Below are 27,651 nucleotides of genomic sequence, written 5' to 3' on the forward strand. Positions count from 1 at the left end.
AGATCCTAATGGGCGATGCCATTTGTATTTAATGTTCACATTCAGACTGCAGCGAGGCACGTCATTTCCTATTTAAACTGATGTATCTCTTTCCTCACTCACAGACGTGTTTATCCAGAGCTCCAGACTCAAACATAAAGCACTTAAAGGCCATGCAAAAGGCCAGGAATGTATTGAAAAGTGCCCATTTATTTTTTGATGCACTGGGAAAAAAAAATGAAATGTGTGTGAATGAAATAAAACACATCAAGTATGTTTTTAAAGTAAAGCTCCCAAGAGTCACTTTTATGTAATATAGGACTTTTAAAAACAAGTATTTTGTTGCATCCCTGTTGCAACACTCAATTTTATTTATTTTTTTGACTATATGATGTAATGCATAATGCAAGATTCACTAACCATTGCATATTTACACTGCTCTCAACTTTCATTTATTTTAAGCTTTTAGTTTTCGCATTTCAGGCGAGAATAGCGAGGTGAAAAGGGTGTATTTTTTGTAGCGCTGAAAGTATGCGTGGCGTGTAGATCTCCGAGCCAGTTTTGAACAGAGCAGCTGTGGGCCCTGGGAAAGGCGTGAAGGAGCAATATTGGTGTTTCTGTGAGATGAAGGCAGGACGAGAGATGAGCCAAGAAGAAGAAGAAATTAAAGTAAACTTGTGCTGTAAAATAACTCTTGTACATTTGCATAAAAAGTCTGGGATCCATACTTTTATTTAGTTTTGCTGTGTGGTATAGATCAAAATTAAATAGTGTAGCTTTTCTGGTGGGGGTCAGTCAAATGTTTTTCTCCATGGAATATTTCACAATATGGTAGTTCATCTTTCCATCTTCATGGAGACCAAATCAGACCAAGTTACAGGTCAGATCTATGGAGAGGCAACCTCGCTCACAGTCAGAATGAAGTATTTTTGAACCTGTAACTGAATAAATGTAAGATAGAGCTGCTTAATGTCACACTGTGGAACATTCCAGGCAGACCAATGACATATCCATAGAAACAAGCAGGTGACGAACCCCAAACCAAAAAGTTACACAATGCACTTTTTAACAAACTTCGGTGTAAGGGGTGGCACAGTCTGGGCGAAGCTTTTTGGGTTAGACTTTGTGAAGGAAAAAAGCGATGGCATTTTTTCAATGGTTCCAACTGTTATGTGGGTGGGAGATTTGCAGTTTAATAGGTCGAGGAGTTTTTAGAGTTCTGTTGCTATTTCTGTTCTTGATAAGACTGAGTTGTTGTCTTTGTTCATTTAAAAAGGTGCACTCTGCGACCTTTCTGGTGGAAGATGTTACCTACTTGTCTCCATGGAGATGTTATTGCTTTGCCTGGAATGTTCCACAGTATGGCAATAAACTAAATAAAACAAATTTAGCATTTACTACACTTTTACTGTTCAAAAATACACTAAAAACATGCAGTCTTTCTTTTAGCAAGGTTGAGTCTCCAAAGATCAACCAGGTAGCTTCACATTCATGACTAGGTTTAATGCAATACTGTGGAATATTCCAGGCAGAGCAATAACATCTCCATGGAGACAAGTGGGTGGCAGGTACTCCACCAGAAAAGTTATATAATGCTGTTACCTCCTCAAAACATACCTGCAGTTGTGTTCTGTTCATTCACACGTTTGAGTAACACTTTATTATTAGTCTGTCCAAACCTCAGAACACTCTGTAACACCTTGTGATGTCATATAGTGGTAGTTTTCAAGTTAACAGCTCCTTTTACGTTTAGTTCAGTAGAGATCGGCAATTCCAGGACTGAAATCATCCAAATGATTCTAGTGAAGGTGTATGGAGTTTAAAAACACAATGGAACATCACAAGGTGGAGCAGAAGCATACTAAATAAATAAAATGAATAGAATAAAATTTTACGTTTGAGAGAAAAACTCATCCTAAATATGCAGGATTTGTGGGTTGTGGGTTGTTTTTGATGAGGAAATAGCACTGTAACAGATCAGAAAATGGCATAATTTGGGCCTTTTAATAACAGTCTTTGAAAGTTTAACTCCACTTCCATTTTTATCCGAGAAGCAGGACATCGATAATTGTTTATAGTGTGAATTCAGAAGCGCTGGTGGTCGCATCAAAGCAGCGTCTCTGGCCTCACGCGAGAGAACCCATAAATACAGAGAGGAGTGAAGAGGTTGTGCCCTTGTGGAGAGCCTATCTTTTTGAATGTATTTAGCTCTAATGCAGGGATTGAATGTGCTCTCCCTGGGGTATTCTAAAGGCTGTGACTGCTATTGGAAGGGCCCACCAAAAGACAGGGATGACAGAGGAATAGAAAAATGAAATATCTGTGTGTGTTGCTACGGCATAATCATGAGGATGAAGTGAGTGCGAAAGGCAAAGGTGGAATGAAAAAAAGATGAATGGCCTGCAGAATTTAATGGTTGGAGTGACAGGCAGGAGGAGGAGAAAGGACGGATTTAAAATGGAGGAATGGGACCTCAGAGATTTTCACAAGAGGAGGCGGCAGAATTAAGGGGAGGAAGAGGAAGAGGAGGAGGACAGTGGCTCTGCCTAAATTACCAGAGGATATATGACACTAAAGAAGGATGCAGGAATACAGTGGATTTGACAGATTGTATTGTATAGGAGGAACGTGGGTGGTATTTTCCATAAACAGGCTATAAAACAGAGACTCTTGTGAGCTTTAAGTCATGTTAAACTGTCGTTACCTCACCAAAATATACATGGAGTTGTGTTTTGTTTCATTCACACGTGTCTGTTTACATCCCCAAAGATCAAAATGCTCTGTTCCACCTTGTGATGTTGTCGAAGAGATGGGTATGGGATGGTATGGAGTTTAGAAACACGGTGGGGCACTTCCTGTACTGCCAGGTGATGCCACAAGTACAAATAATATTTTTCAGAGTATTTTTCAGCTGACAAATGCAAGATTTTTGTGTTAAACATGTGTGAATGAAAGAAAACACAACTCCAGGTGTGTTTGTGATGAGGAAACATTATAACATACAGTAGATCAGAAAATATCACAGTATTGGCCTTTTAACTACAGAGTCTAGACATATTAGTGCACGTTTTTATCTCCTCTTGTTTAGACTACTGTAATGCACTTTTTTTCCAGCATCAGCCTCCGAGCACTTTCTTGCTTAGAGTCTGTTTACACGAGAACGTTTGTGGGTAAAAACGACAAGATATTTTATCAGAAGTGCCTTTCATCTAGACTGTGACGGTGTTTTTGGGGCTTAAAAACTAAAAAATCTGAAACCACCCTCCAGAGTGGAAAAGTTGAATATGCTCCGCCGTAGCGTTTCCGTCTACACTGCCCAAGACGCAAAACTCTGGTCAGATCTGCTCGCGTTTACGTCACATACATCACCACCTAGCTGCCTGGCATGCACACCCTGTCGAATTCCACACACTTTTGCGTCATCGTATGCAAGCAGATTTCCTCCCGAAAACACAGAATAAAAAGTGAGGACGCAACGCTGCTTTTCATATAAATGTAGCCTCAGTTAGTCCAAAATTCTGCTGCGTGCCTTTTAACTGGAACCAAAAAAACTGAACACATTACCCCAATTTTAGCGTCGTTGCACTGGCTTCCAGTAAGATTTTATTGTTTGTTTTTAAAGCTTTGAATGGACTGACCCCACAGTACGTCTCGAACTTCATCCAAACTTACACCCCTGAGGTCCGAGGGCCAGCTCCAGCCCGTGGTGCCTCAGACGAGACTTAAAACCAGAGGGGAAAGGACCTTCTCTGTGGTTGGCCCTAAACTCTGGAACATTCTGCCCCCCCCACATCCGAACAGCCCCCACAGTGAAGAGTTTTAAGTCTCGTGTTAAAACCCACTTTTATTCTCTGGCTTTTAACAGAGCGTGAATTGTGTTGTCCTCTGTGTCTTTTAGTTATTTTATTTATTTTACTTATTTACTGCTTTTATTTAGATTTTACTGGTTTTATTGTTTTAGGACTGGTATGACAAAATTTTAGCAATTTACCTTTTTGTGGTCTTCATTTTATGATCTAGAAACTGCTTGGTTTGTAAAATGTGCTATAGAAATAAAGTGGATTTGGATTCTATTATCACTACTATGTTATTGCAAGAGCTACCACTAAGGACAGGTCACTTTGCATATTGTGTCCCCACTATGACTAGATCCAGAAGGTAGCAGAAAATGGAGATATCCAACTAATGAATGAAGGGAAACGAAAGGTGGCGTACTGAAATGCCACATGCAAATCCACCCACAGAAGCAGCGCGTTTCCCATGATGCATCTGTGGCAATTACACACGGAGAACTAATTAAATGATTGATTTGAATGCACCAAATGAAATCCTAGCTTCCCCCTGCGATGTGCGTCCTCTTTCCTCCAAGGGAAAGACTGCAATAATAAAGACTTATTCGTCAGTGGTATCAGTGCCAGGTTTATCATTAAGCGCTGGAGATCTAATGGGCCCTGCTTTGTGTTACAGAGATAGTGTCTCTGCTATTGGAATGGACAGCTATTTCCTATACAGCAATTAGACACAGCATTATGAATAGCACAGTTTATCACCACACAGAAACACCTGGTAGTGGGTGGGATGTGTTTGGAAGCAAATGCGCGACAAAAACTACAATCTTTCCAAATCAAAATGACTTGAATTAAAGGTGCATTGTGTAACCTTTCTGGTGGAGAGTCCGTCAGATGCTTTTCTACATGGAGATGTTATTGCTTTGTGTGGAATCTTTCACAGTATGATATTAAAGGGACAGTCCCGAATTTTGCACGTGGGACCTCATTTCCTAGTGAGCCACAGTGCTGGAGATGTGTAGAAACACTTTTAAAAATATTCCATCCAGTCCTTGTATTTGCAGAGGTCGCTGGTGCTAGGCTAGTGCATGTCAATGGCCATAGTTATCCTGCCACTAAAAACAGTCTTACTCACTCCACAAAACACCCGAAGCAAAACTATTATTATGCCAGACTGTCAATGTAAATGTCTGTGTTGATAGAATAATGTTTGAAATAAAACTAATCTTGAATTGTCGCATGTTGAGGGACTATTTTCTCATATATCAGTTTGCCGCTGCCAATCAGGAAGTACAACTCACTGCTGCTGCTCAGACATAAATCCTTCAAATGCAAGGTTGGTTTCATTTCTAAAATTATTCTATCAACACAGACATTTACATTGACAGTCTGGTGTAATAATAGATTTGCTTCAGGTGTTTTGTGGAGTGGGTAAGACTGTTTTTAGTGGCAGGCTAACTATGGCCATTGACATGCACTAGCCTAGCACCAGCGACCTCTGCAAATACAAGGGCTGGATGGAATATTTAAAAAAATGTCTCCACACGTCTCCAACAATCTGGCTCACTAAGAAATGAGGTCCTGTGTCCAAAATTCCGGACTGTCCCTTTAAACTTTCTTATCTTCATGGCGACCAAACCAGAACAAGTTACAAGTCAGAATACCTGATTTTCTAGGTATTTTTGAGCAATAAAAGCATCTGTAATGTGATGTGATGTGTAATGTGATGTAATCTAAATGTAAGGTAGAGCTGTCCGTATCCATAGAAACAAGCAGTAACAAAAAGTTATATAGTGCACCTTGATCTCAATATTGTAACATAGATCAGAAGATGGCACAGTGTAGAGTACGGATGTTAGTAGAAAACAAGAATCAGGCAATAACTACATTAACAGACAGAATAACACAATGGCAGGACTGATACAAGTCAAAGACAAGCTGTGCAGGCTCAGTCCAAAGTGCTGATACACAAAAGAGGCTTCTACAGAACGAACAGGTGAGATAAGGAGCCCCAGATACTCAGGAGATGACTGAGGAGTGAGTGAGGCATCTCAAGTTTGACTAAAGTCTGGGTCAACAACACTGCGGGGATAACCAGGGGAGAGATAGTGTTTGCAAATTAAGATATAAACCTTTAAATTGAAAAAAGGCAAAATCGAGGGACTTTGAGGATCATTCTCCAAGGAGAGATAAAGAGGAAATGGAAAAGAGGTGCATTTAAAAGGAAACAGGCCCCACTATGCGGTTAGGGACCTGGGAGTATAGATTTCAATCATGATATGAGCAGCCAGTGCAGAGCGTAATAACACAGAGGTAACAGAAGAGAGACAGCCTCATGAATGGAGGAGGGGGGGATTTAAGAGGAGCTGGGAGGGCTTTAGGGGCAGATTGGGCTGTATTTGTGTGATGCAAAACGATTACAGTGGCACCAGAACAGCTCATCTATTAATAACATTAGAATCTATACAAAATATACTATGTGGGTTACAAATGTCACTGTATTGCTAAATATTCAAATGTTGATAACTGGACTGCCAAGAACAGACTTTGTTGAGATGTTTGGTGGATGAGGGGGGACCAGAGTTACGACATTATCAATTAAAAGTTTCATCATCTAATGAAATGATTTCTTGCATAATCCTAAATCTAAAATAAACCCCACTATTCATTTTATTAGAACATACACACACATGGATACCTGAAAAAGCTTCTGTTAAATGTTTTTGTTTGATCTGGGAGGGTGAATGTTCAGTGAAAAGAGATGAGGACAGCTACAAAAAGAATGAGATTTGAACGTTCGGTCCAAAAGAGTTTGAGAAGGTGAAGGAGGTTCATTAAACCTCTGCTCAGAGAGAAACATCTCACACAAACAAAACCAAAAAAGAGAAGAAAAAAGAAACCAGGACTAACCACAAAGCTCAATTAAAAATGGTCAAACTATGGAAAACTCAAAACAAAATTTTAAAGGCACTGTATAATTTTTCTGGTAGAGGGCTTGCCACCTGCTTGTGTCCATGGAGATATTAGTTTTTCCTTGTTAATGCCACAGTAATAAATTTGGTAATCACAATGGAGACAGGTTAATGGTCAGATCTATGGAGAAGCAAGCCTGCGCATGGTAACAATTTATGTTTTTAAGGTATTTTTGAGCTTTAAAACACCAGTAATTGAACAAATACAAAGGAGATGCCATACTGTGGAACATCCAAATGAAATAACATCTCCATGGAGACAAGCACGTAGACAACTCTCCACCTTAGAAGTCACACCGTGCACTTTCAATTACTACGTTTTAGTGATATGTGTAGCCCAACCATTCATATACAATTAAACCAATGTCCTATATATATACTGTATTTCCTTTTGCTGTGTGCTGGGAGCGTCCACATGAAGGACACGACCGAGGATGTCTTTAGATGTAAATGAGGAGAGTTTGTGCGATGACCTCTGTCAGCCATCTGTACAACACACAGCCCCAGACACTCTGCTCTGTGCGGAGACAATGGGGCTGTGCCGTCTTTGTCAGAGGACATATACAGATAAACCCGTCTATTGTGAGAAAAATACATTACAAACAGGCCTGTCACAATAACAGTCTGTAGTCATTTTGCAGTAATAAACACACAGGGTCTAGTATCTATAATGTGTCATAGATGTTAATAATTCAACTGACTAAGGCTCAAATGTTCATATCATATAGGCTTAAAGATGCACTGTGCAACTTTTCTGGTGGAGGATCCGCTACCTGCTTGTCTCCATGGAAATGTTATTGGTATTTATATTTTTGACCGATAGAAATACATGCAATGAATAAATGCTAGATGGGTATGTTTAATGTCACATGAAACATTCCAGGAAAAGCAAAAACACCTTCATGGAGACAAGATAGCAGTCACTCCACCAGAAAAGTCACACAATGCATCTTTAAAGTAACGGTAAGCGCCTTTTTATAATGACTCCCACTAAATCCTAACCTGATTCATCAGACGGTTTCACTTCGTAGAAACCATCTGACCTCGCAGCGTTAGAATTTGTTCGCTCAACAGTAGGAGGGTAACTTTGTTTTCATTTCACCAATTACTGCTACTTGGTCGTGATGTATGTAATGTGCTGCTAACACTGATAAAATTCACCAAACATTCTCTTTGTTCCGACTTTAAATCCTCGATCTCGGGAATCTTTGCCAACACAGAATGTATCTCTCTTCGCTGATTGGCTGATGCCCGAACTTGCACTTGAAGTTGAAGAGTTGCTGGAGAGAAATTAAATTGAGCGGAGGCACTAGGTGGCGCCAGGCTGCCAAACTAAATCCCACAAGTGTAATGAAAAAATACATGTGATAATTATTTAGCAAAAAACTAAAAACTGACTGCAAAATAGATATGTTTAATGCCATATTCTGCAACATTCTTTAAGCAATAATAGCTCCATGATGACAAATCGGCAGACTCTACCATAAAAGTTACACAGTGTAGCTTTCAAGTAATGGTAAACACATTTTTATAACTATTTAAAATATATATTCAGCCTCAATTCTAGGCTATCAGTTTGACTTCAATTGAGTTGTACAATGGGTTGCATGCTGAGAGTTAAGTGCCCTTTTATTTTCAATATCCACACAGTAAAGTTATTTCAAGTGAATAGCCACTGACAGTGTCTTCCATCTTGAAACACTTGGCACAGTCTCCAAAGTGCAATTGACTATAGCGGATGTAGATTTTTTTTATACTTCAACCATTTCTGAAAATAGCTGTTTATAGTGTCTTATTTTTTTCATCGATGCGTAACATTTGACAGCAACAATGTTTTTCTCCCATCAAAACCGCATTTATTTCTCTTTTTCTGAAACGTGGAATTGAGAAGGCGAGATCGTATGGGGCTTTGTCTGTTATACTTGATCACACTGGGATCAATGCTCCTGTGTTGAAGGGCAGGGAGAGGAGGAGAGGTGCACGCAGGGTTTTAGAAATAATGAGAAGAATCAAAACACTCTTTAAAAAGGGGAGACTCTACGGGAAGGGACAGGGCGAGGGTTTGACAGCCGCCGGAATGAGGCATGCTGGGAAACAGACGAGGCCATGAGTCATAAGGACACAGAGAAGTGGTTCGCTAAGTGCTTGTTCATTGTAGCGTTAGTCTGCAAATGTGGTTTCTGATATTTGAGCATTATATAGCCATTTTAAGACAATAGTTGGAGATACAGTGTGTAGACTGCTTATGGTGGAGGTTTTAGCAGTTGGTTTAGTCCTGGGTAGGTTGTATCGAAAACCCTCATTGATTCTAAAACTACTACGGAACTGGCAACATTTTGGAGGGACGTGCAATGCAAAACTGAAAACTGTTTGGGGATCAAAATTATATTAGGGCCATGAATTGTGCTGTTGGGAATTTTTCCAAATGACTTAAGAGCAAATAGTCATTTTCATTCGCTGAAAATTTTAGTCTTAATTGCAAAAAAAATGATAACGGTCTCCTGGCTCAGGCCGCTGCTCCCCACAATTACCCAGTGGAAAAATAAAATAAAGGATGTATATCTCATGGAGCAAATAACTGCAAGGTTACAAATGAAGACAGATTTATTCATGGACAAATGGTCTTCAATTCAGGCCTATATTTCAAATGGATGACTATCTTTTGTAGGATTTTTTCTGTTATGTTGTAGTGTGTGTAGTGTATATTATGAATGATAAATGAGGAGACAATGTGTATGACTGTATCTACACTGTAACTTTATTTATTATTTAATAAAAATAAGTTAAAAAAATAAATAAATAAAACTACTATGGAAGCTAGATACTCATTTCAGCAAGTAGCGATACTGAAAAAAATCACTTTAGAATGATCTTGAGCTGTATCAGAACAAGTATAAGAGCACAGAGACTAGTATAGACCCATGGATCACTCTGCAACCTACCTGGACAACTGAGGGATTATACAGATATAACACCACATCACATAAGAGAAAGTACTATCACGTATTTTTGAAAATGACCAAATATTACTTCATCCATCCATTTTCTTCCGCTTCTCCGGTGTTGGGTCGAGGAAGTGTCCGGAGTGAAGGAAGTCTGGGAATCTCTGCTTAGACTGCCTCCAGCTCCTCCAGGGGGACCCCAAGGCGTTCCCAGGCCAGCCGAGAGACATAGTCCCTCCAGCGTGTCCTGGGTCTTCTAAATATTACTCCTACTGTGTAAATGAATCCTGTTTTTATGATCATCGTGGTATTGGAATCGGGTATCAGAGTTTGAAAGTTTAGTGTGGTGACAGCACTAGTCCTGTATTGGTAAAGTTTAGTCCTACTTTTATAATTGTTTTAGTCTATAAACGGCAGCAGCAGCAGCATATTGGCGGTTCGAATCCTACTTGAACCAGTGCGCGCTTTTGTTGTATCCTTGGGCAAGACACTTCAACAGTCTTTTCACTGTATGAACTGGGTGTGATTGGTGGTCGTTGGTGTATTCTGTTGTTTAAAAAAAGTGATTTTTATTATCATCGTGGTATCGGAATCAGGTATCAAGTCCATTCGTTCATATTAAAGTTTGAAATTTTAGCAGTGTGACAACAATATTCGTGAATGAATAATACTGAAAATTGTAAAGCAATTTTTTGAATAAGCTGCAAAAGCACAGATTCAAGACTAATCCTTTATTATTATTATTAGTTGCCCCTCGTTAAGTCAGATGATTAAATTCTATAGTTATTCCCCCAATATAGAATGGTTAATGGTGATTGTTGCACTATACAGCCAAGCCTAATGGTACAATTTCTCATGACCCCAACATGTGGATGGATTACGCATGCCTGCTTATGAAACCAATATCGCCAGCTTATTTTAGCCAGGAAAAAGCCAATATAGCATAACTATAGAGGAAGCCAGATAAGAGGGCGTGCTGAGGAGAGAGTATGATAAGACACACAGACACACACACTTACACACTAGTCCCACAGACAAAATGAGCAGTTAAAAGAGGAGTGAAGGGAAGATGGGGAGAAAAGGTGAGATAGCCCAAGGGGAAGATGTAATTAAGTGTTAAACAATATGTCAATGCACGTGTCAGCTCGCATCAGGGAGAGGCAAGAGGGCGGAGGACGGCGAGGGTCACCACTCAATACATATGTCAAATGATATTATACTCCGGGGCTGGGGGAACAGGGGGATGTGATGAAGAGAGGGTGAGGAGGTAAACACAACCTTTAAAGCAGGTACTTAGAGCAAATGGAAGTGGGGATGATGGACGTGTAATTGGGCGAGAGGAAGAGGTTATCCAAACATGGGCGAGGGGAGGGGGAGGGGTGAGAGAGAGGTGGACTCAAGGAAGTTCATTTTTAATAACATTGGGAGACAGACTTATCCAAAAATGTTCTATAGACTCAAGCAACTGTCAGTTAAAATGTCCTATATTACAGAAAAAGGATTCTTGCAAGTTTTAAGCCATGTTATATTGTTGGCAAAGGAGAGATTCAATTTGTCAACTGGACAAAAGTTTATTTGGTCGACTGTTTCGCAGCTCACCCAAGTCGTTTCTTCAGTTCTGGTCAGAATGCTGGTGGACACTGCAGCCTTGGATGAGCTGCGAAACGTATTCGACCAAATAAACGTTTGTCCAGTTGACAAATTGAATTTCTCCTTTGCCATAGATTCTACCTGGACGACTGAGGGATTTTTCACGTTATATTGTTGTTGTCTCATTAAAAGTTGTGTGGAGTTATGATTTGTGTTTTGATTCATTCACACATGTTTGAGTAATCATTTATTATTAGTCTGGCAACATCTCCAAAGCTCAGAATGCTCTGTTCCACTTTGTGATGTAATGAAGCGGTAGTTTTCCAGTTAACAGCTTCCTTTTACCCTTAGTTCAAAAGAGATTGGCAATTCCAGGGCTGAAATTGTCCAAATAATTCTAGTGAAGTGTATAAAGTTTAAAAACACTTTGGAGGACTACTTGTATTACCACATGATTGTTTTCTGTTTTAGGGAAGAACTAACTATTATTATTTATTGATCAAGTTTGGCTGGATGGGCTGAGTAAAAAGAAAATTCAGAGGTCTGGCTGCTATTAGTGTAACTTTGAGAATTACAAGTCTGGCAGTTTTAATCCTGCTCTCGATAAAAACATTATCGGTAGAGCTCCCACAGATGCACACTGTTGCTGCGTCCTTGAGCAAGACATTTAACCCCGCGTACAGTGGAGTATGAATGTGTTTGGTTGCTTGATGTGAAGGGCCTTGAAGGTGGAGAAGCGCTGTATAAAAATTTGACCGTGGAAGAACTAAAAGATCCCTGTTCCGGAGTCTCTGCTTGCATGTATATCTTTTTCCATTGTTAGAGATTCACCAGGAGCTTTTGTTCATTTAAATTCATCAAAGACATACTGCAGGAAACCAGGCCAGCGTCCGTGTCAGCTGGAGTAGCAGATAATTGCTTTGTTGTTGCTATCTTCGTCTCTCCCCTCTCTCCTCTCCCTCTCCACGCCGCCATATCTTGTGCCAAGTCAGGACCACCAAGACTTCAGAGCTGTCTTCTAATCCTTGATCCCCCCTTCTTCTCTCTCCTCCTCCCGCTAATAATTACTCTTTCTGTGTCACCGGTCGCAACAAAGAGCAGCCATGTTGTTTTTCTACAATCTTGTCCTTTTTGCATCTGCGTGTAGGCTTTTAATTAGGAGGACATGAGTATGCACAGCGCGCCCCATACCGACGCCGTAGCAGCAATAATCAGAAACATAGTACTTTTCAATTTGCCACAATCAGACCAGTCAACCTTTCGCATTGCTGAGATCATCGGTGGAGGTTGGGGGCACTTTATATTCATGAAACAATCAGGGAGGATTTGAGATCGCCCGTGTATATCTTGTATCTCCGTGTGATTAGCGTGCGCGTGTGACAATGGCTACGTAAACACGGTTAAAAATACATTATGGCGCGAGATTGTAGTTGCGAATGAGCACATCAAAGTTGCATGCGCGTGTGTCTATTCCGCATGTATTTTTCAGTGAATTTGTTTGGCTATTTGCGTCACAGACAGAGGGAGGAAACAATAACCAGGAGATCTACAGACAGAGGGGGTGTTGTGTTATCTACACGAAGTAATAAATCTGGTAAGAGTATGGCGATTTATGGTTCGGGCGAGTGTCTATCTGTTATGTTCTTTTGACTTACTTAGACCTGATGAAATTATTTAGACACGGTAGCTTACACATCACATCACAATATATGAGCAAAGATATAAACGCTAATAATAAATTCTAAAGTAGCAACAATGGCAAGACTCAAGAGCTGCATATCTGAGTAGTAGGAGGTTACAAAGAACGGTGGACAGGATTCTACACTCTTTGCATTACTCCAAACCATAAACTGTGTAAAAGAAGTGGACTAAGCGAGTGTGACGTCAACCATAGTGTTCGGCTCCAGTCAAATTAAGCTTTTGGAATTTGGACGTAGAAAACAGCTAAATAAAAACATCAGGATCATGTAGAGCGGGATACTACAAACATTTTAAGACCAAAATGACGAGGCTCACTGCAGCAGGTACAGAGAGAGGTGAGAATCTTTCAGCGTAAAGTCAACTGAAAACAGAGCCAACGGAGCCAGAAGCATCCCCACTTTCACTTCCTATTGAGAAGATTGAAATAAGACGACTAAGACAGTCTTAGTGTGAAACCTTTGTCAAAGCTATAAAAAATATACGATGCAAAAACATGAGATTTCCTTGTGGGTCTTTGTTCCTACAGGATTACATCTGACTCAATATGGTTCCACCCACTAAGACAGATGTGTTTAGTGTGAAGAAGCTACAGTATGTATCACACACTCAATTAGACACGGCATATTTTGTTTGTTGCCTTAAAACACAGGAAATCATACAGGAAAAAGGGATTTGAAACATGCATTTCAACACCTGCCAAAGCTTTTAGTACATTTAAAAATAGAAATACTTTATGGTAACACTTTATAATAACACCTTAAATAGCCTTCAAGGGGTGTTATGAAACTTTTCAAGTGTGGGGTTCATCTGTTACTTTCCACAGCTACAAGTCACAGCTTGTTTCACTTGGTGGAAACCATCTGACATTAGGATTCGCATTAGGATTCGTTCGCTCAGCGGTAGGCGGCTAGTTTTTTTTATTTAACCAATCGCTGCTATTTGGTCGTGACGTATGTAATGTGCCACTAATGGGGCTAACTGGTATATTAAGCTTTTCCCAAATCCCATAGGAAGAACGACAATAACGTCTTTGCCCCTCGATAAAATTCACCAAACATTCTCTTTGTTCCGGCTTTAAACCTCAATCTCGGGAATCATTACCAACGTAGAATATATGGCTCTTTGCTGATTGGCTGGTGCTCTGACTCAAACCGTCTAGTGTATTCTGATTCCTGACCTAGTCGCTGAAGTGAAATTAAACGTTTCCACAGATTTGACCAGCGACTTGGCCTGGTGGTGTCTAGTGCTTGTCTGTAAGGAAATAGGTCTCTTAAAGTCTCTCTACCAGAAAAGTTACATAGTGCACCTTTTGTAAAGCCTGAACACCGACTTAAAAACAATAGATAATTCAGGCTTAGTAACTTCTTATTTCCCCAATCCTAACCTAACCTCTTAAGTAGTTAGTAAGTCTAAAACTATTTGTTCATTATGAGTCAAGTTCATGATTTATTATTCCTAATTACGGAGTTATTACCAACATGTAACTAAGAGGACCAATAGTATTATTTAATTGCACTCTAGTTTTCCCATTTTCCTCCTAACTTGGAAAAAACAGGAAATCCGGGAGGGGAGGGCTGCTGGGAGGAGGAAGCGGTTACATAGGTAGCGAAATCCAAGACGAGGACGGACAGTGGAGCAGGAGGAGGAGGGAGAGGAAGTAGCTAAAGAGGGGATGATTAGCAGCACAGAGGAACAAAGGCAAAGTAAAGGAGTGACCTTGGCCGCTAAATTATGGTACACGGTTATAGCTGTGGCTAATAGAGACACAGTAGAGTCAGCTCGGGATGGAAGAATAGGGCTTGGGGGGTCAGCAGGGGCTCCAATAAGGATTTGAAATGAGCTGAAGTGGAAATACAGTTTTCAAAGATAGAGTGCCCACTACGTTTCACGGGACTAAGCATAACTCCAAATCTAAGTCAAAAGGTGCTAAGGAAGACCTGGGGATGAGATAGAGAAGTGCACGATAGCAGATTTTATAGTGGAGAGAATGGAGAGCAATGGAAGAATACCGGGCCTACGCAACCACACAATGAGCTAATAATAGATGGTTGTGTTTTGGCTTGGTGAGCGAATCTGAAACAAAGAAACTGGGCAATCTGGAAAACATTGTGAGCAAGCAGCAAATATAAAGCTTTGTACTTGTAGTCAATGCATTTTACGTTGCAGTGACATTAGAGGAGCCCTTTATGCAAAATTGATGTTGGACTGGATAGAGTGACTGTTGTCTTTCATTTTGAGCAGTACAGTGGCTGATGGAGCTTCTTTAATTTCACTTTTGAATTAAAGGAGCAAACATTTGTCCCATCAGGAGTGTTGTTGTGGAAAGAGCTGTAACTGCAACTACCCAAGCCAGTTGTCTTGGTTGTTTCTCTGCAAGTGTAAAAGCAAAAACACTAGCTCTCTTGTGGTTCAGGACTGTTTAATGGGACACTATGAAACCTTTCTGCTACCTGCTTGTCTCCATGGAGATGTTATTGCTATTCCAGGAATGTTACAGCTTTGAATATTTATTTCATCACGTGCTTTTGTAGCTTAAAAATATCTTAAATAACATGCATTGTTAGTGTGAACGATGTCACCACTCCACAGATCTGACCTGTAATTGGGCTGGTGGTGCTACCTCCTTGTCTCCATGGAGGTAGAAGAGTTTAACAACTTCTGATCACTCCAGGAAAAGCAATAACATCACCGTGGAGACAAGCACAAAGTAGTGGATGGACCCTAAACCGAAATACGCGCTAGATATTGGTAGCTGTGGTAGTATTAGTATGAGTAGCGAGTGTACAGTTGTAGTACTAGTAGTAATCGTCAGGGTAGTAGTGGAAGTTAATTGCAGTAGTTCAACTTTTCATACTTCTTTCACCTTCACTGCATCTTTAGTTTGTGACTAATCTTTATAAAATGTTACATTACCAAAATCCCGGGTCTACTTTTTTGGTACAAACAGCCTCAATTGTACCTGTCGCCACGCACGGCTCCATCTGATAATGAATCTTTGCTATGGAAACCAAGAACAGGGCCCAAGTCAGTGACACATGTGGAATGAGATAATTGGCAAATTTGTTCTGGCGAAAGAAAAATAACTATAGGAACCATAATGACCTGCACAGTAAGGGGATTTGAATGGGAATGGGCCATGTCCTGTTTTGATATAATCAGTACTTTTTGTGTCAGAGAGTACTGAATCTTGTCAGTTATATAATTTCTGGCTTTTGTTAAGAAATAGGAGTTCACAGGATATGTGTAAGGAGCTGTAATTCTCCTCACTCACATCTACACAACGTTATTCTAAATTCAATCACTTTGTAGTCCTGCTTTGAAGTATTGGCAGGCTTAAACTGGAGAACTGAACCAGGCTTGGGAAATATTCCTAATCATCATTGTTAGATGTTAAAGGTGCACTGTGTAACTTTTCTGGAGGGGGTCCAAAATAGGGGTGTGCAAAAATATTGAAATATCAATATATCGTACCGTTTAATTTGATGATATTGTGGGCTGCTGTATCGACATATCGCCAAGAGTAATTTTTGTTTAAAAGCGACAAAACTGTTGACATTTTCACTGTTTTGATGAATAAAATTGGTGTTTGTCCTAATAACTTTGCAGAAACTTTGTGGACTTGGTAGACTTTTAGTATCAAGGCCATGATTTAGCCTTTTTTTCACTGAATTGTATTGAATCGATGTGCAATATCTCATACAGATTCATATCAAATCAAATTGAAAGCTCACTGTATCAAAAAGCGTATTGTATTTTGACATATGTATCGAGGTATGTATCATATCGACAATTTTTTAAAGATACCCAGCCCTAGTCCACAACCTGTTTGTCTCCATGCAGATGTTAATGCTTTGGGTTACGTCGTCCAAAGTATGATATTAAACTAATGTGTCTTGCATTTATTCAACTACAGGTGTTATTTATTGCTCAAAAGTATCTTAAAATGTGGTTTGCAAGTCTCCATGGAGATTCATAAGTTAGCAGAAGTTCATTAGTCTTTGAGATAAGCAGGTGACGGACCCTCCAGCAGACAATTTACATAGTGTACCTTTAACAATGGACAACACAATGAACCAGTAAATAAATACATTTTAAAAACTTGATGCACACTTCCTTAAAGCTGGCTTAATTCACTTATCAATATCCGATATGCGCTGCTTGCACAAGTCTTTTCTTAAGTAGACCACTCCTGTTTTCCCTTCAGCTAAGCATTAAACTGCATTATCTAAACCTTAAAACATCTTCCTAATATCATCACAACTGTCAATTATAGGGGATTTAATGCCAATAGGCTCTGTGCACAATAGGGAACCACACATTTAGCGTCACTACTTCCTGTCCAATTTTGGGTGAGTCATGCTAAACTTATTACATATTGAAAGATAAAGCAGTAAACAGGGGGCTGCATGTTAAAAAGGACACAAATAAACTAATACTTCAACAGAGGACGTTTGTGTTTCAGTACTAACGCTAATGCTGATTTTGGGGCATAATAAATTATTAAAACAATGCCACAAACTGCAGTATTCTCCACATAAAAATCATGCAGTCTCTATTTTAATCAATTAGAATTTTAATAGGTTGTTTATTGTATGTTTTACGATTTTAATAAAAGTGACTGTTAGCTTTGAGGCAGAGTGAGTGAGATAGCGAGGTTATTGGAAATTTTATGGCCAATTGTATCCTGCTCCTCAGCTTTTTAGTTTTTTATTATTTAATTTATGACAGATGCCCTCCCCAACACAAGCCTTTCCATATGCACAAATTTGTAACAGACTAAAGCACGCATAGTTGATCGAGCTGGATTATTGAAAGTTTCTTCCTTTAACGCACATTACTGGACTTTGGACTTGCACATTTTGTATGCCAGCTGCCATCCTTTACATGAATAAACTAGAAGTAGACATCTATGTTAAAGGTGCATTGTGCAACTTTTTTGGTGGAGTGTACGTCAAATGCTTTTCTGCACTGGGTCGGGTACCCGCAAATAGTTGCTGAAACGGGCGAGTTTTAACTTCTGGAATTTTACGGGAGGGTAGTGATTACACACGGGTTTACCAGGTCAATCAAATGAACAACAAACAGGAGAAAAATACTTGGAGCGTGTCCAGGACGTCCGTTGCCCTGGAAACAAGTGTCACTTCACGGTCTTTTCCTGGAATGATAGCAGACCAGGATGAGAGAGTGACTTTAGTGTATTTATTACTGGTTTAGTCCTGGTTTAGACATGGTCCAGCCCTGGTATAGTCCTGGTGATCGGTTCGGGGGTTGAGGCATGTATTTATGCTAATGACACTGGGTTTAGTCCTTGTTTAGACCTGGTCCAGTCCTAGTGCAGTCCTGGCGATCGGCATGTATATATTTATAATCCACTACTGACATGGCGTAGGTTTAGTCCTGGTTTAGTCCTGGTTTAGTCCTGGTTTAGTCCTGGTTTAGTCCTGGTTTAGTCCTGGTTTAGTCCTGGTTTAGTCCTGGTTTAGTCCTGGTTTAGTGGGATGTTGGACTAATGGGCTGACCCTAATTTATCATGGCCATAAGCGGGTAACGGATGGCATGTTATCAGGTCCAGGCGGGTGAGGATTTAACTTTGATAATCATGGGTTAATGGACGGGTGTGGTGCTGTAGTGCACGGTTGTGGGCAGGTGCGGGTCTCCAATAATGGACCTGTGCAGGACTCTGCCATGGAGATGTTGTTGCTTTGTCTGGAATGTTTCACAGTATGGTACAAAATTTTTCTATCTTCATGGAGACCAAACCAGACCAAGTTACAGGGCAGATCTGTGGAGACACAACCTCGCTCACAGCCAGAATGCCTGTTTTTCTATGTATTTTTAACATCATACTGTGGAACATTCCAAGCAGAGCAATGACATCTCCACAGAAACAGATGACGGACCCCCAACCAAAAAGTTACACGGTGCACTTTAGCACTTTTAGTATCACGAGTTGTTAAAATTTTAGGAGTAGGGGGCTTCCGCTGCGCCCTGACTCTGACTCACACCACACTGAGACGCCTTTTGTGGGTTGTATCGGGCGTCTAGGAGGAGCTCCAAAACACGAAGACAATACAAGTTTTTTGATACGCTTTGAAAAGGCAGGGAGTGTGAAAGAGGCAGAGATAGCGTCAGTGGAGAATACAAAAAAGGGTGACAACAAATCCAACATCAAAACACTCATGCCCACACAAGAGGAGTGGACCGTGGAGGGGAAAGTCATAGGAACAGATACTCCAGCTCCCACACAATGACACGTCTCAGGGAAAAACAAACTGTCAGGACCGAACAAAGGATTTAAAGCGTGCGTCACAATGTAATATAATGTACACAATGTAGAGGTGATGCCTGAACAAAAAAAATCATTTGACAAGCCTCTAGCTGGTTTCGTTGTTCTTCTCGGTCCCTTTGTTGCATTTCTTAACTACCACTTGCGCAGTAATCAGCACTCAAAAACACTTCATTGTATTACGCAGTGTTTAGTCATTGCAGGTGGTTACAATTTGCAGGGAAAACAAATTCTTTCAAAGCGCTAGCCAAGTGGGTTTCAAAACGTGGTATGCAAACCTCTTGCGCTGGTAATAGCTGTGTTTAAACTAGATCTGACACTTAAAATCTAAAAAAAACAAAAAAAAAAAAAAAAACATGTTTAAAATTTTTATTTCAAATTCCATAAACTGACAGAACACCGATCTGTGTACGGAGTTGGGAAGTAACAATACATGTACAGAGAATACATATTCTGAATACTAATTTACCACTAACGGGTATTCAGAATGCAGTTACATTTCTAAAATCAAAGGAATCCATTGCAGTTAGTGATGGGCGAATGGAGCCTCGTGAAGCATTGACACCTCAGTATTGTCTCAGATGGTTCGACGTGTCTGAGGCCTTGAACAAACACTGACCTCTAGTGGACAAATTTAACCATTGGCATGAAGGTGTCTCAGCGTCAAAGTGTTTGTTGTTAGTGTAAGACAATACTTGTGTGCAGAGCATACACCGTACCTAACAACTACAATAATGATGATGATGATTTAAAATAATGTGTCAAGAGCAACATAAATAGCAGCTGTAAATAAGAAAACAGCTGTTACCTTGTTAGGTGGAATTAGATCAAAGTGATCTCAAACCATGGATCACTTTTTTTCCACTTGTAGATGCCATCGAAAATTAAACTAATGCCAAAAGTCACTAAAATCACCACTAATGTCACACAACACTCCTCACTACCCAACATTTTTAATATTGGTGCATCTTTTATAGTGTGGCAGTTTAGCGCTTGTCAAACCACGGAAGTGCGCTGAACACTCTGAACCAATCGCAAAGCGGTACATTCGCTGAGCCAATGAAACGCTTCGATACACTGAAGCAATTGACACGCAGAGCGAAGCAGTAGGGGGAGGCACCGACACTTCGGTCACGTGAGCGGCTGCTGCGAGACGAGCAATTTGTTTCAGAACGAGACGTGCTCTGGAGCTCTGTCACATTTGCCCATCACTAATTGCAGTACTTGATCACGTAATTTAGGCTTCAAACTGCATGTAACTAGTGAGAAAAAAATCTAATACAGTATATGTGATTTTCCTTCTCCAGTTAGTGAGAGGGAACGCAAAACAAATGTTAAAACATACAGTATATAAAGCGTATTCAATATTCTGTAACCAATTACATTTTCAAAGTATTCTTCGCATCACTGTCCATGTCCCCAGATACGAGAGATGTACAAGATGTTCAAATCAAAATATAGCTTTTACTGATGATAAGTGTGCAGCAGATTTAACCATAATATCCAATTTGGTGTTAGGTTCCAGTAAAAATGCAGAATGAGCCTCACATGAGTATCTTATCTGAGTTGCCAGTTTCAACGGCAGGCTGAAATCTAGTCGGTTTAAAGATTAAGGATGCTCTCTGATCTGAACCCTCACCATCACCTTTTTGTTGTACGGGGTAATTGGGGTGATATCTGGTGTGAAAACCGCTTTACTTCTTGAACTAAAGTGAAATCAAAATAAGCCCCGCCCTCAGCTGTTTTCCTCTAACCCATAAAAATTTGAAAAGTCTCAGTGGCACAGAAATGGCTTGATGTTGGGGTTTCTCGTGGCATTCAAGTCAGATCACGCAGTGGGTCTGCACCAGGCCTGCACTCCAAATGAGCAGACAGAGTTATCCTTTCATGTTCCCTGGGTCCTCTCTCCATCAATAGCCTCATTTTCTCTGCCTTTCCCTTTACCGCAGTCTCCACTTCTGCGGCGCTTCACTCATCCTTTCACTGGTATTTCCACACACTCCTTTGTTATACGCTCCCCTTTTCCTTTACTTTCAATAGGCAAATATATATGCCAGGTGGGCTTCTGCTGCTGGAGTTTACTTTGGCTTTAACTTTGCAGATATCTTGGGAATATTAATTTAGCTGACCTCTGCTTTCCTATTCTTCTCTCCCCCTTTAGGATTCTGCCCTCCACCAGTGACCGCTTCCTGCTCAAGAACCTGGTCTCCGGAGTGGATTATAACCTATGCGTGCTCGCCATTTTTGATGACTCCATTACAACATTAGCGGCAACAAAGGTCCTGGGCTGCACCAGCTTTTCCACAAAGGATGTTTACCCGGCATGCCGTTCTCTCCAAGCACACTTCCTGGGTGGAACGCTCACTATATTGGTTGGTGGCATCGTAGTGGTCACTCTACTTGTTTTTACCGTGGCGCTCATGGTTCGTCATCGTGTGTGCAACCATACGGACCATATGATATGTCACAATGGCAACACTGAGGCAGGAGGTGGAGCTTGTTGCCAAAGCGGAGGGCTAGGGGGCGGAGACAAAGGAGGGAACAGCAGTGGATGTTACCAGTCCAATGGCCAGGGGGACATGATGATGGTGGTTCTCCCCAATGGGCTGCCAGCCAAAAGAGGGGAGAAAGAGAAAGACAGTGAGAAAGAGAAGGAAGTGGTGGAATCTGCCTCCTCTGTGCCTCCCAAACTGCCCCCTAAACCCCGGGCCAAGCCTAAGGTCAACCTGGAGCAGTTCCTGTCAGCAGGGGGCGTGGTCTCCACCAGCACAGGGGGGGAGATGGCTTTGGTGGTGCGGCAGAGAAAGCTGGAGAAAGCTTACACCTCAGACAGTGACAGAACTCTGCTGTACTACTCCCCTTCCCCTCCCTCCACTCTGCCCCGGCGCTCACGCTCCAGGGAACGCCCCCCGCCACGGCTTGAGCGCGAGCTGACCAATCGGGCCAGTTTTTCTCTGGCAGCCCCCCTCAGAGACGCTGAGCTGTTAGACTGGAGAATGAACCCCAGAGGCCGGGACAAATGGAACTCTTCCCAGGCGTACCAGAGCCCCATATCCCCCCTCAGCCCGGGCTGTGGGGCCATCAGTAAGCGCCGCCACTCCCTGGATATGGGCTCGTCTGTGGCATTGGCCAGTGACGCCGCGGCAACCGTGGCCAAGCGTTATGGCGCCGTGAGCTATGCCAAACGTCTGAGCGTCATCTGGACCAGGAGGAGCCAGTCTCTGCACGGGATGCTGGTGCAGTGCGCCTCCACCACAAGCACCACCTCCTCCACCACCAGTGACGAGGCCGACTCCGGGAGCAACTTTGGGGCACGCTGTGACTTTCAGCGGGGATATATTCACGCGTACAACACAACAAACTCCAACTCTAACACAGGGATCACCTGTGGGAAGGGTAAAGACAGCAAAGAGACCAAACGCGAGAAAAGTAAAGAAGGGAAGAGTGCGGAGGAGCTGGAGGAGAGTGTGGTTTAGGAGGAAGAGCAGAGGAAGTGTGTAAAAGCTTGTGACCGAGCGGAGGCCAGAGTGTGGTGTGTTGTTGGGGAGGGCAGAGCGCTGGAGGCAGGGGAGGGTTAGATAAAGTGGTGATGGGGAGATTCAGACAGAGGAGAAGTATCGGCCGCAGTCTTGTGCTGCAGCTTGATTTGCCTGGGGAGTAGTCACCCGAAATGAGAAAATGCACCTGAAAGCTAGGTTTTTTAGAAGGCGCTTTTTGCTGACCTCAAGAGTGACTGGCAGAAAAATTAGTGTGGGGAACCAAGTGTTGACAGGGAAAGAATGGGAGAAAATATTGGAGCGGAGCGCTGGTGAAAGGGTATTAAATACTCAAGGCTGACATCAAGCTTTATGACAGAAGCGAAAGTAGCGCGACAAAAACAAAAGCGGCGTTGTGACAGGTACAGATAGATACAACAGGAAGAAGGGACATAATAAAAAATCGGCGAAAACGCATCCCAGCCAGTCGGAGTACAAGGTAACAGATCCCAGACAGCGAGGTGAGGACATCAGGGGAAATCTCAGAAAAGCTTAGGCACTAATAGAACCAGACTTACATTCTCCGGGGGACCAACCCACACAGCACCACAACATCAGATCAAAAAAACAACACGAAAGCACTCTTCTCTGGAAAGGATCATAAAAAAGAAAAAAATGGGGCAGTTTTTCATTGTTCTTGTTACTGCAACGGGCCATTTCCAATCTCCCTTCTTTCCCCAAAAAATAAAATACAATGAATGTGACTTTTATGTGTCCTCCGTGGTTGTGGACAATGATTTTCGCTGCTGTTTGGGCCCGCGGATTATAGGGGCGTAAATACAGAGTTGCAGCTTTGGACATGATCAATCGATAAGGAGCTGGAAGGAGCAAAGATGTTATTAAAAGAGAAGACATGGAGGATTACAATACATGGTCGATGTGGATTACCAAACAAAAAAGCAGGAGGCGTGGTTTTAACAGGCAGGATCCAGCGCTGGATGCTAAACGTGCATGCATTGACAAATCACTACGGGGAGGAACGCACAATATTTGAATGTCTATGGTCAGAAATTGTGGATTTTTTGTGTTGAAAAAGTACAGCTTTCTAGTCATGCTGCTCATAAAATAACAAAAATAATTGTTCCTACGTAGAGTAAGAATTTTCACAGATACCTTAAGCAGTATTGCAGCATGGTAAGGAAGCAACAATTTTTTGGACGGGATTGCGACTTCAGACTTGAGGATTACAAAAGTACTGAATGTTACAGAAAGATGATGAAACAGTGAAACAATACCATTGACCATAACAGGGACAAAAACAGACTCTGAAGAGGAAAAAAATGAAATAAAACTTGAAAATACATATATATAGTAAATATATATATAAATGATGTTACTTGTCGCACCATGTGTTTCTGTTTTCCAAGTTTCCCGGGGAATGATGTTAGGATGAGTTATACGAAGTGTGATTTTCTGAGGGTGAAAATAATTCTGGTATAATTTGATTAGAACATGTATTGAGATAGAGTACTGAATTTTACAGTAAGCACACAAGGATGCACAAAGGCACAAGTTGGAAAGCACATAGCAAATGCCTAAACAATATGGTTGCTAACAGTACTGTGCAAACTATTTTGTAATATACTACGTTTCAGATCATTTATTTTTATTTGATACTTTATTTTGGGGGGTACAGATTGACGACAAGATGAATCATAAGCTCTTTATTTTAATCTAACACCGTTACAGTTATGTGGTAGGGTCAACGCTTTGGAAGGATTTGTTTACGGTTTGATTTTGCGTTCATTGCCTTACTTTAAAACCTGCCCAAAATCTTTGCACAGTACTGTAGATTTACATTGACAACTACTACTGTTGTTGCTTTCTGTTCTCATTTGGTTTTGCCAAAGTCAATATTGTTCTCTGGACTTGTAATAAATAAAAAAATTACATGTATGGAACAAAAGACAGTGTCATTACCAACCCAAGGAGCTGTGTGAGTCATATGTGCATAAGTGTTGTGTATGATTCCACATGCAAAAATAATCCACATTTTCACTTGTTTGTGTCATTGCCATTTATGTCCTACCTAATAATAAACCCAAGGAAGCAGTTGGTTTTAGGCCTGTCACGATAATTACAATATTGATTTATCATTTAATATATGAACGATTCAACAATATGAAAAGTTGCAATAACAAACAGATTTGAAAAAGTCATTGGAGACTTGTAGTTTACCCTGAAGGCCGCCACACACTACAGGATTACACAGTTTTTGAATGTGTGACAAAAAGTGCACCCTACAGACACAAGGAGAATCTTATGAGATTTTAAATCTCCGGTTGCAAAGACTGCAGTGGGATATGTCTGTGGACCACTGGCTATAAAGTTGTGAGCGCAGCTCACATCTTCAGATACCTGATTTTTAATGCACAGAAGGTTGGTAATAATGTATACAGGAAGTAGTCGCTATCACTAATCTGTAGCTTTACCAGGGTTTGTGCACTGCGTGGATATAAATAGACACACGTGAGGAACTACTCTTTTTACTTTAAAAGAACATTTCAGACTGGATTAATAGTGCTGTTTTGTGGATTGGGTGTCATTATTTGTGGAGGTCAATTTCTATGGATAATGTAGATGAGATTCTGCAGTTTAAATGTAAGGCTTTACAAAAGGTGAGTAATAAAGTCTATTTCCTCAGTTTGTCTTACACAAAGACCGCCTCTGTGTCCGTCACGCAGTCTGCCCCTGACACTCTGTTTTATTGGCTGTTACTGTACCATTGTTGATGTTTGGTGGTTATGATTTGACAAAGCAGCTCAGAGTCACAAAGACACCACACACACGAGGAGCGCAACGGCTTCAAAATCGCACATGAGGACACATTGTCAGGTCACGCCTCCCCGAACTTTGGGAGAGGCAAATTGCAGCCAAAATTTGGCAAATTTTCCTGTAGTGTGTGGCAGGCTTTAGTGTAGTAGTAGTAAGTTGTAGCCAAAAGTATTTTACTGCAATCAAAATTACATCCCTTCTTGATAAGATCCACTACACACTGTCAATTTGTCTTTATGATTTAAGCGGTAAAAAGGTTGAATTACTAACTTCTGTGACTCTTTACAGATGCAAACTAAGTGTTTCATTCTGTTTATTTATTGCAGCTCATGACTTTTTTTTTCTTTTTTACAATATTGCACATTTAGAATCTTTTTTGTGGTTTAAATCTGCTCCTGGGTTATTGTGTCAGTGGCATCATCTATATTTACAGCAATATATATCGCACTTCAAATTTTGTTATCGTGACAGGCCTCGGTGGACTCGCTAGAGATGAAAACACAAAAATATATCTGTTGGCGAATGGGAATTTGGGTCAGATTCGCAGAAATGTTGCAGGATTAGAGGATGAGTCAGACCTGACGAAGACATCAGCAGCCCGAGGCAAAACCAGACTGAGTGGAGATGATTCTGAGTGGGTTTGTAAGTGCCAAGAATGAAGTTGTTTACATGTCAGAGGACCCAGTCTATTAGTAGGTAAAGGTGTTTTAAAAGTCCCTCTAAAAAGACAAGGAGCGATCAGGCCAAATAATGCGACTGATACTATAAAGTTAGAAATTCAGTTTTTTTTTTTACTTTTTATTTGTTCAGTTTTTCAAGTTTAGAGAAACAAACAAGTAAATATAAAACCTGGGGCACTGTTCCAATATTATAAGGATATAGAAGTTGAATCTCTTTTTGTTTATATTTCAACCATTTTGTCCAGTGTTTAATGAAGAAATGTCCTTTGAGACGTACACAAAAAAGTCAGTCATTCCACTGAACATATTTCTTCTATAATGTCGAGCCACTGGTTCACTGACGGCGGGTCCTTTTTAAGCCAGCTTCTTGTTATTGCTTTTTTTGATGCCCAAGTCAGAATTTTTAAAAAGTATCTGTCCGCTTTTTCGATCACCTCAGGCGGCAGAAGGCCTAACAAAAATATCTTTGGGTCCTTGAGGATGACATAAGTCAAGATCGTATCCGTTTTTTCAAACACATTGTCCCAGAATTATTTAAATTTTGTACATGTCCAAAAAATATGAAAGTGATTAGCATTTGAGTGGCCACACTGTCTCCAACAATGAGAATCTAACCCTTGTACTCTGGCAGTAATTTGAGGAGTAATAAAGAATCGTATAAGACACTTCCACCCGAATTCCCTCCACCTTTTGGAGCTAGTTGTTGTTTGTTGTGTGCTGCACATCAAAAGCCAATCATCCTCCATAAAACAGGTGGATACATTTAATGTCATACCATGGAACATTCCAGGCAAAGGAAAAACATCTCCATTGGGCCAAAAATTATTAATCCAATCTTACGATTGTTAAAAGGTGTGATTATAAAGAAGTCCTATTTGCCTGTATGACTCTTGAGAGCTTTAAGTCTTGTTAGAATGTTGTTACCTTAAAAACATAGTACCTGGAGTCATGTTTAGTGTCATCCACACTTAATACTAATAACTAAGACTAATAACAAAGAATTACTCAGTTCACTGTAGATCACCAAAACTCAAAATGCTCTGTTCCACCATGTGATGTCATGAAGCAGTCTGTTGTATTGGCTGTTACCGTAGCGTTGCTGATATTTGGTGGTTATGATTTGACAAAGCTGCTCAGAGTCACACTGACACCACACAAAAGGAGCGCAGCGTCTTCAAAACCGCACACGAGGACACAAAGTCGGGTCATGCCTCCCCGCACTCTGAGAGAAGCAAAACGCAGCCAAAATGGGGCAAGTTCTCCTGTAGTGTGTGGCAGCCTTTAGTGTAGTAATAGTTTCAAAAATCAAAAGTATTTTACTGCTATCAAAATTCATAAGATCCACTACACACTGTCAATGATAAAATCTGTTGAAAATGGTAACAAAAAGAAAAAGTTTTTG

At 40.8% G+C, this 27,651-nt stretch overlaps 2 protein-coding genes across 2 annotated transcripts in view; one reads left to right on the top strand and one right to left on the bottom strand.

Annotated features, from left to right (window-relative positions):
• LOC129409857 (leucine-rich repeat and fibronectin type-III domain-containing protein 4-like) overlaps positions 1-22,734 on the top strand; it is a 39,338-nt gene extending 16,604 nt beyond the window's left edge. The window contains exon 6 of the mRNA XM_055156708.1: positions 21,420-22,734. Within this exon, the coding sequence (XP_055012683.1) occupies positions 21,420-22,734 (1,315 nt within the window). The remainder of the gene's footprint in view (positions 1-21,419) is intronic.
• LOC110159307 (pyruvate carboxylase, mitochondrial) overlaps positions 1-27,651 on the bottom strand; it is a 606,539-nt gene that overhangs the window by 269,420 nt on the left and 309,468 nt on the right.

This window comes from Boleophthalmus pectinirostris, unplaced genomic scaffold, assembly GCF_026225935.1.
Source record: "Boleophthalmus pectinirostris isolate CB_2022bp ecotype Guang Dong unplaced genomic scaffold, ASM2622593v1 HiC_scaffold_20, whole genome shotgun sequence".
In the NCBI taxonomy this organism is placed as follows: domain Eukaryota; kingdom Metazoa; phylum Chordata; class Actinopteri; order Gobiiformes; family Gobiidae; genus Boleophthalmus; species Boleophthalmus pectinirostris.